Source organism: Frieseomelitta varia, unplaced genomic scaffold, assembly GCF_011392965.1.
Source record: "Frieseomelitta varia isolate USP_RPSP 00005682 unplaced genomic scaffold, Fvar_1.2 scaffold_147, whole genome shotgun sequence".
In the NCBI taxonomy this organism is placed as follows: Eukaryota; Metazoa; Arthropoda; class Insecta; order Hymenoptera; family Apidae; genus Frieseomelitta; species Frieseomelitta varia.
Window position 1 is genome coordinate 265411 of NW_025109161.1, and position 14233 is coordinate 279643.

A 14233-nucleotide genomic window follows, 5' to 3' on the forward strand; every position below is an offset into this window, starting at 1 on the left:
TATATGGTGCGTTTCCAAAGCAACAATTATTAGTCGTCCGTGATTTCTATTTTTGTATATTTTAAGAAGTATAAAATATTTAGCTACAGTACGTGTTACTTTAATCTTTGTAAAGTTTACGCAAATCCTAAAGAAATCAAAGACTTTATATATTTGTGTTTTATTGTAGAGCGTTTTATGTTTGTGAACCAGTCACAAACTTCGTTAGGGTAAACGCCATTTTGCTGATAGTTTCGTCAAGCGTGGAATTGGCCGAGCGTTCGCTGTCAATTAAGCAAAATTTGCAATTTTCTTTTCTAACTTATAGATCAACACCAGAAAGTCGTAAGTTTGATTAATAATATTTACAATTTACGGAACAATCATATCTTGCTGGCGTAAGATCAAAAACTAGAATGTTATCGATATTTTTCGGTAATGAGGTATCCTTTTTTCAAATTGTTCCAACGATTTTGTTACAAATTGCATTTTTTCTTGTTCATTAATCTTTTAAGTCTTAATGACAAATTACGAAATATTATATTTGCAATTATTTTAACATTTGATCGGAAATGACCGACCTCCAAATTTTTGAAGGACTGTTATTATAAATTTATTACAGTATAAATGATGTAATACGTATTTAAATGAAAATTTAAGTAATGAAAAGGTAAAAAACGATAATTTGTTAGAATATGTCGTATTTAAACAGTAAATAATAGTTATAAAATATTTAGAATGAAAAGAGTCAGGATATATTTATATATGTTCTTATGCACTTTATTCTAGACTACAACCATGTCGAATGGAAGTGGAGACCATGATGATGAAGGCTACGTTGTTAAACTGCGCGGACTTCCATGGTCTACCACCGTTGACGAAATCATGAAGTTTTTCAATGATTGTTCCATCACAAATGGTAAAAATGGTGTACATATGACAATGTCGAGAGAGGGCCGTCCAAGTGGAGAAGCTTATGTAGAAATGGACACGCTTGAAGATATTGAGAAAGCTTGCAAACGAGATAGGGATCACATGGGTCATCGTTACATAGAAGGTTTGTTACAAAAAAAGGCAAAGATAAAATATTTTTAAAAGATATAATCAATGTATGCTTTTTTATTGTAGTTTTTAAAGCAAAAAGAGGCGAAATGGAGTGGGTAGTCAAGAGAAGTGGTATGAATCTAGAGAATGCTATGGATGATGGTTGCGTGAGATTACGTGGTCTACCATTTGGCTGTTCTAAGGAAGAGATTGCTCAGTTCTTCTCAGGTATTTTATACCATACATTCAAACTTGTGTTCTTATCCATTTTTCTTGGTATAATATATTGCTAGAAATTCACTTATACCTTATTGGTGATCAATGTGTCTTGTTTTTTCTTTTTTTATATATATACATATATATATAATTAAATTATTTGCTTATTGTTTGATTTTTATTGATCAAATAAAAGTTGAATCACAGGGACTAAATGCTTTTGATGGTTATAGTACATATGGTAATAGTATATAGGTAATAATGTAACTTTTTATTCTATCCTTATTTAAAGAAATTAATATAGGTGCTTTGAATTAATGTTGAAGAGAGGTATGTTTCAAAATTGAAATATTTTATATATTTAGATTCAATGTGGGAAATATCTGTCAGGACAAGACACATTAAGATAAAGCGATATAGCATTTGAATATTTTACATACGTACAAATATGAAATTCATTTTATACCCGTCCCAAGCAGTGTCTCTGTGTTTCTGTAATCATCAGTTGGCCTTAGTTAAGATTTAAGGAAATTCCTATGTTCTGCAATCCTCTATAGACTTAAAAAAAAAAGATTCATTATAATTTTCATATCTGCTTTGTATAGTTGTACAAAAATTTCCTTATATTTTTTATTTATATCTTTGTGTTTTCTATACATGAGAACTTAATTCTTAACTTCGGCGTAGTCAATATTCTTTTTGTTTTGACTTAATTGAGAAATTTTTGGAGCGAGACGCATTTTGCACGTAAAATGTGCAAAGGATGTTTTAAATCTTGCTTCTTTATAAGGGTTTTAAATAAATTGACGATACTATAATTAATAATGGGTGTTACGCTACAATGTCGATGTTTGATTATGTGTGGGTCAGGGTTGGAGATTTTGCCGAACGGGATTTCTCTACCAACAGACTACACGGGCCGCAGTACTGGGGAGGCTTACGTTCAATTTGTTAACAAAGATGTTGCGGAGCGCGCTCTGCAGAAACACAAGGAAAAGATAGGACACAGGTGGGGCACTGACGCTAGCTGGGTTTGGGTATACTTATGACTTTTCAATATCATTTTATGATCGTAGTACATGTAGGTATATAAATTTTGTTAGTAAATAGCGGGAACGAATCTTTATATATTAGACGCAGTTTCTTTATTATTTTATCTTACAAACGAGAAGACAGTGCATTGAAATAATTTGTCTATTGGTACGAATGATTCCAGAATGAATTATATGATTAAAAAGTGTTTATAAAACTTTGAATTCATATTATTCTATTCATGTGTTATTTTGGAAATTAATTGTATAAAGAAACTGCTTCTCTCTGAACACAAAAAAAAAAAAAAGAAAAGAAAAGAAAATTAGCGGTACGTAAGCGAAAGTACTGTTGGCCCAACTGAAACCTATGGGTGGGTGCCGGGCGGGAGGTACCCCCTTACATCGTCACCAAATCCCATGGGAGGTGGGTAGGGCTAACCCAGGATGGGTGGGCGCTACGGAGGTAGTAATCATCGATCTAATTTAGCACACCTGTTTGACAATTGCACAATTGTACGTTTTATGCAAGATAATGTAATATTCTAATCGAACTCGAAGGCATTGCACAGTTTCTCTTTTGTAAGATCCACTATAGTTGATACATACAGCTCGTTTTAATTGCACGGAAATATTTCACATCATGGAATAACTTCAGTCGTTTTAGCTTTCTCTCTTTTTTTTTAAATCTTTTTTAAATTAAACATTTAAATTCGAAATAATTTCTTTTATGTTGTATCGCTTCTCGATACTTATGTATTGTTTATCTCCTCTCTCTCTCTCTCTCTCTCTCTCTCTCTCTCTCTCTCTCTCTCTCTCTCTCTCTCTTTTCCTCTCTCTTTCTCTTTCTCTCTTGAGTTGCATAAAGTGCAATTGTAATTGTCATATACCTGAGGATCATCAGCATCTCAATGGCTAGGGTGACATAAGATACATCAGAATGCAATGTCACCGAGGGAGGGTATCTACACACAGTTTTAATAAATATGCGGAGGTGTAGTATGAACAGTTAATCCATTACAAAATTCTCAGTATGGATTTTTTCTTCGAATCACTTATCATTTTTCTTATTTTATTTTTAATTTTTTTTTTTCTTTTTGTATTGGAGCAATAATCGATTAATTTTGTTACACGAAAATCGTTTATTTTCGACGTCGTACTTCCTATTTATATCTATTTTCGTTTAAAAATTCGAATATTTTATATGCTCATTGGTATTTTTGCATCAAATTTTCTCTTATTTGAGAAGGCAGCCGACGATATGAGCGGCAATAATGTTTATACGAGAATAATAATAACTAATATCAATCTTAACAGATACATCGAAATCTTCCGAAGCAGTTTGTCCGAGGTACGCGCTAGTATTGGACCGAAAATGCGAGGTGGGCCGATGGGTGGTTTCAATCAGAGACCTGCACCCTATGACCGAGGCTCTCGTTTTGGAGGGATGAACCGTTTTAGCAATAATAGCCGAGGTTCTAGAAATAGAGGTACTACATGAAGTCATTAATAAATATGATATGAATTTATATTAGATTATCTTCCTCTTATTACCATATAATACGTTTTAGACTTTGATGGCGGTCCATGGGCAAGTGGTAATAACTTCGATTCACGCGGAGGAAGTATGGGAATGAGGGGTGGTTTGGACATGAAAGGTGGAAACTTTAGAGGCAGTGGTGATACATGGGGTGGTAATTCTGGTATCCACAGTATACACATGCGTGGATTACCATTCAAAGCTACTGAGCAAGATATAGCCGATGTAAGTCTCTGACTGAATGAAACAAATGAGTAAAATTTTTTATTGAGTAAAATATTTATTACTGAGTTAATATATTTGTGATCCCAATTCTAGTTCTTTAGACCTATCGAACCAGTAAATGTTCGAATTATTCTTGAAAATGGTGGACGTCCTTCTGGAGAAGCTGACGTAGAATTTGCAACTCACGAGGAAGCTGTCAAAGCTATGTCCAAGGTTATAATAAATTTAACTAACATCATGATTTTTAATTAATTATTTTCTATTACAATGTTGCATAAATTGTTATAGGACAAAAGCCACATGTCTCATAGGTATATTGAATTATTTTTAAATTCAACTGGTGGTTCAAGCGGAATGTCATTGGGTGGCATTGGAAATTTCTGCGGAGGTATTTTCGTTTTGCTACTTTTGAAATTTTAAATCATTTATTTTTTTCCGAATGTAATTAACTTAATTGAAGTAAATATTAATTTAAAATTTCTATTCCTAGGCTTGGGTAATAACTTCAGGCCCGGATATTCCCCAAACAGAGGCTTTAGCTCTCAACTAGGAGGAAGTAATTATAATAGTTTTTGAGGTCGGATGTCGCGTTTCTTACGCTATCGACGATAAAACATTTCATAAATCAAAGATTTAACATACTGAATTACAATTGTATTACAGTGAAATTTCATTTCCGTATTACGTTCAGTTACGAAAGTTGATTAGTGTTTCACTGTTAGAACCATTCAACAGAACATAAAATTTGTTTAATAACTAAAGTAACATCGATGAATATTAATTAGTTTAATATTTTTTTAAGGGATTTAATGAATCAGAATTTATTACGACTTTGTTTCATTTTCATTTATTATTAAACTAAGATAAATATTATTTTGAATCATTTCATCAAATTATTGATACAATACAAGTTTTTATTCGTAATGATCATAAAAGACAAATTATATTTTTCAGTATAATAATTCCGTTGAATCCTAAGTCACAAAAATTATTATTATTTTTTTTTAATCATATCATCTTGATGCATTGTACATCTGCCATTTCATTAAGACCTCACAAAAGTGTTCCAAATTCTAATATTAGAGAATAAGCATATTTATAACAGCTTCGACATTCGGTCATTGTCAACGTTTGCAAATCATATAAGAATATAGATAATTTATATCAAAACACAAACAGTTTAACAATTACGATTCATATTGTAATATATTTAACTAAATAATAATTCACAGTTACATTTACATAGTTTATGTATAACTTTATTAAATATTACTATTCTAAGTAATGCGCGAAATGTTTTGACTACGAACTCACGTTTAATGATGCATATAATATTGTGAAAAAAAGCAATGAAAGAGTATGTTAAATAATTCAGTGTGTACTAAATCCTGGACTCTATTCCACTTTTGGCATTTATAAAACTCGCATCAGTCAGTTTGAGTCAGTTTTACTTGTAGTGTGTATAGTTCTACAGGTTTTCGTGAAAAACATTACTATAAAAAAAAGAATAAAAAAAAAGTACATGTAACATTTTATTATATACGTAATATATAAGGAAAAAAGAAATAAAATACTCCTTATCTTTCATTGTGAAAATGAATGTGGTAAAGAAAACAAGAATGCTTGTATTTGTTTAGGACTTTATATTTTGTACGTAAAAAAAATTTACATTCAAATAATAATAATAATATGTATCCTTATAAACTTATCTTATGCATGAAGTTAATAGGAATGATGTATGTTTGATGTGATCTATGTTTTGTAAAGCATAACAATAAATATTATCTTCATAATTGAAGGTTTTCATTCACATTGTGTTCTACTGTTTGAATTATTATTATATTTGCTACAAAGTATTTTCATTTTAAAACCCAATTCAACTTTCATAGATTTTGCTTTACTGTAAAATTTTTATTTTTCTTTAAGTAGAAAATATCGCTCAATTATGATTTAATGAGGAATGAATCGTTATAACTAAAATGAATATAAATGAGGATCGAACAAAGGAATATCTTGTGAGGCATGCCTCACCATATCAAGTGATTGGAATCCATTAATACTATGTCTGGGTGGAGAATACGAAAGCGACGCAGTGTGATAGAACATATCAAAATTAACACGTTCATAAACAAAGATAATTGTTATCTTAAGTAATGTAGTTGGAGTCGGTGACGGCATTAGATTTTGTAAGATAAGATACATCGAATTCGATAAATTTGATATACTTTTTTCATAAAATATAAACAGAGAAAATACAAGTTAAATATATATTCAGCATGTCTTTGTAAAAAATATAAAATTTTCAATTCAACTTGATTTTTTCTTTTTAATTCAATACTACGAGATTGTTATTTATCAAAAAATAACAATTATATTTCATTAATCATCATTGCTTTGGAATTTGTGACTCGTGTAAATATTTCTTATATATATATTTACATTTTTGATCGTTTTATAAATAATTTTTGAGATTATGACACGAAATACTGTTACTTTGTTGTTTCAACAAAACTCGGGGAGGGGGGGGGGGGAAGAAGCAGGTTAAATGAGATTTATGTCACATGTGTACAAATTGTCAAATCACAGAGGGCACAACTTTTCACGTACAAATTTGAAATCACATATTTGTTCAGTTTTACTATTTGTCATTGATTAAACAAGATTAGATTTTTTTATCAGCTTTCTAGCATCATTAGTACTTATTGTAAGTACTAGTACGTAGTCTCATACTGAATTTATTCCCTCTTTTTCTCTTGTTACTAAATAATATAATTACGAAATTTTTTATCTCGAAAAAGAATTAATAAGACAGCATAGCTGTACATAAGTAGCAGATAGATACTGATAACGTGTTATTAAAACTAATTCTTCTCTGATAATTTTTCAGGCTGTTGTACTGATATCTCTGTCAAGACATTTTACAATGCATAAGTAGTCAATTATAGCCAATTATTAAATAAGTTGAAGAAATTGGTAAATAATTCAGTAGACTATATTTTATATCTATTGAATTTTTTATATTCACCTCAGTTATGATTTCACTTTTACCATTTGTGTATGTGTTGTATCCATTTATGTAGTTTAAATCCGTTAAGGTGTAATTAACGTTAATAGTATCATGGAAAATAAAACGGATATTCTTAGTGGCCAAAGTGAGGACAACGAAGCTCTATATACAAATAGTGAAAGGTAAAAGAAGTATAATTCTGTTTAAGTCAAAATAAAAAAATTAATTTTTACATTTTTCCTAGATACAGTGATGCTAGTGAAGGACAGCGTTTTTTACTTCCTAGTAGATATTCACGTTCGCCAAAGGTGCCGGTAGAATATGTTAAAGGAACTAATATGAGTCGATATAATCCAGCTCTGAGGAATCTTATACCAATACGTCATGAAAATCAGTATGTATTGAAATAGATGCAGAAGTTAATGAGATAAAAAATTATTTTTTAATGTTTTACCGCATATATTTTAGAAACAAAGAAAGTATGCCAGCAGACAGTGCTGGATTATTTTCATATATTTTTTATACATGGATAACACCATATATATGGAAGGCATATAAAAATGGTATTGACATTACAAATCTACCATGTATTTCTACTTATGAAACTTCCAAATATAATGCACATAGGTAACTCTTACATCATATTGTAAATCCATCTTCTTTTTTCCCTTTGTATTTAAGCTAAATTTCATGTTTAGATTAGAAGTACTTTGGCAAGAAGAGATAGGCAAACGTGGTCCATACTTAGCATCGTTGCCAAATGTATGCTGGAGGTTTGTGAGAACAAGGATATGTATAGCTGGATTTTTATTGAGTTGCTCTACAATTTGCGGATTTATTAGTTCTGTATGTCTATTAGTTTTGACCTGAAATACAAATTTTATATGTAATACTATATAGGATCTTATATTTTTATATTAGATGATATTGATGAAGAGAGTATTAGAACACGTTCAATCGCCAGAGGAAGATACTTGGACTGGTATAAAATGGGCACTGTTATTAATATGCTGTGATCTTTTACGGGTAGTATTTTTTAACTGGACGTGGAATACTAATATTAGAACAGCACTAAGATTAAAATCTGCATGTACGACTTTGTTATATGAAAAAATCATTAGACTGAATAACCTTGGGAATAAAAATACAGGAGAAGTAAGGTTTTAAATGTATTGCATTATCGTTGAGTTTCATTTCATATTTATCTTCACTTTACAATTTTAGATAATTAATTTATTTACTAATGACAGTCAAAGACTTTTTGATGTAGTCGTTTACGGACCTATGATATTTAGTGGCCCAATAATTATTACCTGTGGTATAATTTATATATTGTGGATATTTAGTCCATTTGCACTTTGTGGAATACTTACATTTCTCGTATTTTATCCTTGTCAGGTAAGCGATTTTTTTTTATATTATCACAAGAAATTATTTTTTATATATTTAAAATTTTGTTATGTAACGTTATTTTTCAACAGTATCTTATATCCCGTTTAGTCGGACATTTCCGTACTAAGACAGTTGTTATTACAGACATACGAGTGAAATTAATGAATGAAATTTTAGAATGTATTAAATTAATTAAGATGTATTCGTGGGAAAAATATTTTAGCAATAAGCTCCTTGGTATGATTACTATTTTTTTTAATGAACTATTATAATAACTATAACAGCTATTATAATATAGTCTTAATATATTCTTAATATATTTTAATTAACTTTTAGATATACGAAAAAAGGAGAAGTACTGGTTACACAAAACTGTATATTTCCAAAGTCTTGCTATTTCTTTAACTCCAGCTATACCTGTGATATCTGCAATTATTACATTTTTAGCTCATTTATCTTCAGGCAGTAATTTAACTGCCGCTCAGGTATATATTAATCTGCGAATTCAAAACAAACATTTAGTGCAGCTACTTATTTCGATTTTTTTGGAGGAATATTAGAATAAGTAATTGCAAAGAAATTATAAGTAAATCGATATAGTTTAAAGAACCATGCAATTGATACTTGAATGGCCAACAGTTTATTTTACGTAGAATACTTACAATCGTGAAACAAGTGTTGCACTTAATGGAATATGTATTACAGGCTTTCCCAATTACAACATTTTTTGGAAATATGCTGAGAATGGCACTCGCTTCCCTTAAGGATTCTACACGATATTTTATCGACGTTCATATTGCTCTTAGAAGAATCAAGGTCTCCTAAAATTTAAGCTACTTATTTAATTACAAATTCCCGTTATTTATGTTCAATGAATGGGTATTTCGTATTTAATATTAGAATAAAACAAGTTCTCGTGTATGTTATATTTAATAAATTTTTCTTTTGAACTATTGAAAAAGAAATTGAACAGAAAATTATGATATAACATACATGGAAGTTGTTTCATTAATAATCGAATGTTTCAACGTTAGTGGTATAAATGGCTAAATGCTTGCAGGCCTAAGGGGAAAGTGCTGCCTATCATGTAAATATATACAAAATAATTGCTTTTTCTTTTACTCCTCCTTGGTATTATAATTAGAAAAATAAAACAAGGTTATTGAAATGCAAATGTTTGAAAATAGTTAAACAAAACAGAAGGTTTGCGGTATTACTAAGTTTAAGTTATAATTCCATTACTTTTCCAGGTGTTTCCTTTTGTAACATTACTCAATTCTCAATTTCGCTCTTCATTTATGTTCCTTCAAGTGGCATTAGTTAATATTATTGAGTCAAACATAACACTCAAGAGATTGCAGGTGTTTACTTTTGCATTTTTTAAAATTAATAATAATTACTAATTGTGGTAATAGAAACATAGAATTAATCAGTTTGCAAATAACATTTGCATTGTACAAAAACTGTAATGTTGCTTTTATTTTAATTATAGTAATACACAATGCTTTGTAATATAATTATATTATTAATATATTATAATAGCTTTCATATTGCATGTTTAAATTTTAATTTCTATGCACTTTTAATTTTTTTTTTTCTATAAAGTTTTGCTTGCAATGTAAGGTATCATAAATGTAACGCTTGTTTATGTGAATATTGTTTTATTATTAGAATTGATTATTTGATTACGTTCATAATTATTTGATTGTCTAAAGTTATTTTGATGTCTACATGTTCTGATCTTCACTTTTAGTAAATAGTAATAATTTGTGTAGAATGTATTGCTTCTAGAAGAGCATACGTGCCATATATCAAAACCAATTGTAAAATCGCAAGCTGTAGCCATTGCTAATGGTACATTCGTTTATGAAAATTCTACTTTGCACGCTAGGAAATTAACAAATACTAAAGAAAGAAAGTGAGTATTTTTTTTTTATTTGTGATTTTTTACAATCATCTTGTTTTTTTTTAATGTTTTTATATATTTTTCCAGGAAAGTTACATCATATTTGAAGAATAAAGTTGAACTGGAAAAACTCAATGATTCTCCCCAAGAAACAAAATGTTTGAAATACGAAGTACTCTCTGACATAAAGTTTGGAGCCTCAAAAGGTGGACTAATAGGAATTTGTGGACACGTAGGAAGTGGGAAATCTAGTCTTTTACTTGCTGCCCTAGGGCAGCTGAAAATGACAAATGGCCATATTTTGAGAGAAGGATCTTGCGCTTATGTCAGTCAACAGGCATGGATTGTCAATGCTACTTTTAAAGAAAATATATTGTTTGGAAATCAGTTTGACGCTAAACGATATTATCAAGCATTAACGGTATGCAGCTTAAAAGAAGACTTAAATATGTTGCCGGGTGGAGACGAAACTGAGATTGGAGAAAGGGGTGTAAATCTTTCAGGGGGACAAAAACAAAGAGTTGCTCTTGCTAGAGCACTCTATGCTAATCGGTATTGTTTTTATTGTAGTAAAATTTCTTAATTTATTACTGCAATTATATTAAAGAAAACATTTCTTGTTTTTTTTTTTTTTTTTTTAAAGAGACATATATTTTCTGGACGATCCATTAAGCGCGGTGGACGCGCATGTAGGTTCTTACATTTTTAAAAATTTAATTCTCGGAGCGCTTAAGGACAAATGTGTCTTGTTCGTAACGCATCAGGTTCAAGTATGTTTTAAATAAATTGTTATTAAACTCAATCAATACGTACATATGCTCAATTACAAATAACATTATATTTGGCTAATTGCAGTTTCTAAAACACTGTAATCAGATTTATGTAATGCATAAAGGTAGAATTGTAGAACAAGGTACACATAATGAATTGATGCAGTTAAACAGAGAATATGCTACAATGGTAAATAGTGCATTACTAAAGACGAGGAATGATACAGAAGAGTATGTATTTTACAAATTATTTTTAAAAGTCATGATTTTTGCAATTTTAATGATCATTTCCAATTTAACTAGCAGAATCTCAGCACCAACTGAAATAGACAGCAGAGATTCTAGTACTGATTCAAAGAGACAAATAGCATCTAATTCTCATTGTTCTGGAGACAATGATGAAAATATTGCAGTATCAAAAGAAATACACGGAGGAGGTGTGTATCAAGATTTATTTATATCATTGATATAAAAATGTTATGTTCATATTCGTCGTTTAGGAACAATCCTGACTACACCAGAAAAGATGGGGATTGGTACTGTAGAATCGTACACGTATCACACATATGTAAAAGCCGCGGGTGGTTATTTTGTAGCTGTTTTAGTATTGTTGACACTTTTCTTAAACGTTGGAAGTTCAGCATTTAGTTCTTGGTGGTTAGCCATGTGGATTAAAGCTGGTGGTGGAGTAAATATTTTTTTCTTTAGTTAAAGTCATGATTCACATTATTTTCACTAAACATTGATCATTTTGTTTCAAGAATATCACCGATGTTAGTAACAATGAAACCATAATATCGAACAATTTAAATGACAATCCAAACTATTCATATTATCAAAATATTTATATCAGTTGCGTTGGAGTTATTTTGTTCACAAGTTTGTTGCGTGGCTTGGCTATTATGTACGCTACGATAAATGCTTCTACGACATTACATAACAGAGTTTTCAAAAAAATGATTAAATCAACGGTAACATTTTTTGAAACTACTCCGATTGGAAGGATACAAAATATATTTAGCCGGGATATTGATGAAGGTAAGACTTCTTAATATATTTGAAACTGTTAAGTAAGTTGTATTTATCTTTGCAGTGGACAATTACATACCAATTTCTGTAGAGAATATGGTACAGAATATTATTACCTGCAGTTTTGCAATTATATTTATATGTGCAATAGTGCCCTGGTTTTGTTTAGCACTAATCGTTCTTGCACTCGTCTTTTTTTACATTAGCAAAATCTTTAGGTGAGATTAATATTTTAAGAATTCATAACATTTATTGCTAATAAATGTAGCAAAACAACAAATTTTTAGAGTAGCAATGAGAGACTTCAAGCGACTGGAGAGTACTTCGCGATCTCCTGTTTTGAGCTTCATTACGACTACCATTCATGGTTTAAATACCATTCATGCGTTTCAAAAGGAAAAAGCATTTGTAAACAAGTACGCTTTTCAAAATGAGGCATGAGTAGAATCACGTAAAAGAAAAGGAAAAGATGTAATAATAACTTCTTATATTTTAGATTTGAAGAATTGCTAGACTTAAACAATTTATGCCTTTATTTATGCCAGTCCATCATGAGATGGTCTGCCGTGAGGCTCGATATTTTGGCGATAGCATCTTCTTCCATTACCGCGTTTCTTGTGATCGCGCTTAGAAATCAAATATCACCAGCTCTTGCTGGCTTGGCAATGGCATACGCTATGCAAATGACTGGTGTCTTCCAGTACACAGTGAGATTAATGGCAGAAACAGAAACTCGTTTTATAAGTGTCGAAAGGATAAGTTATTATTTGAAGGTAAGTAAAAGTCTGTATTTGTTAGTTGCAACAGCAATTGAAAAGGAAATCATACAACTAATAACACGTACATTACCTTGCAGACATTGCAGAAAGAAGGTAATTCTGAGGAAGATCATATAGATCCTCCGGATCAGTGGCCTACTGATGGGGAATTAGAATTCCATAAAGTCGAGTTGAAGTATAGAAAAGAACTGCCACTTGCATTAGATAATATTTCATTTGTTATTAAATCTGGCGAGCATATAGGTAATAACAATTCGATAATTAATTTGCGATTATTATTCATACGATTATCTCATTTTTTTGTGATAATGAATTTTAGGTATCGTGGGGAGAACAGGAGCTGGGAAAAGTTCACTTATCGTTGCTTTGTTTCGATTAGTCGAACTCTCCGGTGGAAAAATAAAGATTGACGGTATAGACGTAGCGAAAATAAAGTTAAAATTATTAAGGAGTAAGCTGTCTATAATCCCTCAGGATCCTGTGTTATTCAGTGGAACTCTGCGGTAAGTACGTTTAATAAATCAAAAAATAAATGTAAGGAGGAACACTGAATCTGAATGTTCGAGAATATTTATTAATGTCTACAATCATATTGTAGGTCAAATTTAGATCCTTTTAAGCAGTTTAGTGATTCCGAGATTTGGAGTGTTTTAGAAAAAACTCAGTTGAAAGAAAAAGTCCAAACTGTGCCAGCGCAATTGGATGCTCCCGTTGAGGTTGGAGGAAACAACTTCAGCGTTGGCGAGCGACAATTACTTTGTTTATCAAGAGCAGTGTTACGTAACGCTAAAGTACGTTGTTAGCGAAAGTTCCCTGTGCTAATTGATATTTACTTCGTTCAATAATTTATAATTCAATTTTAGGTATTGATATTAGACGAAGCAACTGCTGCTGTTGATCCGGAAACTGAAATCGCTGTGCAAAACACCATAAAAAACGAATTTTCCAATTCTACCGTATTGACCATAGCTCATCGTTTGAAAACTGTTATTTCGTCTGATCGCGTTATCGTTATGAAGAACGGTCAAATAATCGAATTTGAAGCACCGTCCACACTTTTGTCCAATCCAAACTCCGAATTTTCGAAAATGATGGCCTCGGCAGAGAAAAGTGTGAAAGAAACTTGAACAACGATTAACGATATATCAATATTCAACAGAAGCAATCATTAATAAATTAAAAAAAAAAGATGAAGATATTCTTTATCACATATGTATTAAGCGCATTTTAATATATACAATTTCTAGAAAATAAAATTAATAATGAAAGTAATATACGTTTCCCCCTTAATTATAAAAGAATACTATATTTTCAAATG

General features: G+C 30.6%; 2 protein-coding genes across 11 annotated transcripts; both read left to right on the top strand.

The window, feature by feature from the left end:
- Positions 1–113: 113 nt before the first annotated feature.
- Positions 114–5842, top strand: LOC122534514 (heterogeneous nuclear ribonucleoprotein H-like). The gene is made up of 9 exons (XM_043665218.1): positions 114–324; positions 769–1036; positions 1108–1251; positions 2110–2248; positions 3585–3757; positions 3839–4032; positions 4126–4245; positions 4321–4420; positions 4523–5842. The coding sequence occupies exons 2-9, from the start codon at positions 778–780 to the stop codon at positions 4606–4608; spliced, it is 1215 nt and encodes a 404-aa protein (XP_043521153.1). The 5' UTR covers positions 114–324; positions 769–777; the 3' UTR covers positions 4609–5842.
- A 133-nt stretch (positions 5843–5975) lies between these two features.
- On the top strand, positions 5976–14187 carry LOC122534380 (multidrug resistance-associated protein 5-like). 10 transcript variants are annotated; one of them, XM_043664949.1, is made up of 25 exons: positions 5976–6218; positions 6920–7221; positions 7284–7433; positions 7508–7666; positions 7738–7885; positions 7961–8194; positions 8264–8437; positions 8521–8668; positions 8768–8916; positions 9137–9247; positions 9682–9792; positions 10207–10349; positions 10425–10889; positions 10981–11107; positions 11193–11338; positions 11411–11544; positions 11608–11795; positions 11869–12145; positions 12201–12354; positions 12424–12552; positions 12633–12909; positions 12993–13158; positions 13235–13418; positions 13514–13706; positions 13779–14187. In XM_043664949.1, exons 2-25 carry the CDS (start codon positions 7151–7153, stop codon positions 14040–14042), a joined length of 4302 nt encoding a protein of 1433 aa, XP_043520884.1. In that variant the 5' UTR covers positions 5976–6218; positions 6920–7150; the 3' UTR covers positions 14043–14187. The 10 variants fall into 10 exon arrangements, with proteins under 10 accessions (XP_043520884.1, XP_043520911.1, XP_043520920.1 ...); XM_043664976.1 differs by having other exon boundaries at positions 7113–7221; XM_043664985.1 differs by having other exon boundaries at positions 7147–7221.
- The last annotated feature ends 46 nt before the right edge of the window (positions 14188–14233 follow it).

Bases quoted from the DNA above. Each gene is read 5' to 3' on its own strand.
- LOC122534514 (XM_043665218.1), top strand. From the start codon at position 778: ATGTCGAATGGAAGTGGAGACCATGATGATGAAGGCTACGTTGTTAAA. The intron at 4,033-4,125 runs GTAAGTCTCTGA...TCCCAATTCTAG, and splicing joins CTGAGCAAGATATAGCCGAT to TTCTTTAGACCTATCGAACC. The intron at 4,421-4,522 runs GTATTTTCGTTT...TTCTATTCCTAG, and splicing joins CATTGGAAATTTCTGCGGAG to GCTTGGGTAATAACTTCAGG.
- LOC122534380 (XM_043664949.1), top strand. From the start codon at position 7,151: ATGGAAAATAAAACGGATATTCTTAGTGGCCAAAGTGAGGACAACGAA. The intron at 7,222-7,283 runs GTAAAAGAAGTA...CATTTTTCCTAG, and splicing joins CTATATACAAATAGTGAAAG to ATACAGTGATGCTAGTGAAG. The intron at 9,248-9,681 runs GTCTCCTAAAAT...TTACTTTTCCAG, and splicing joins TTGCTCTTAGAAGAATCAAG to GTGTTTCCTTTTGTAACATT.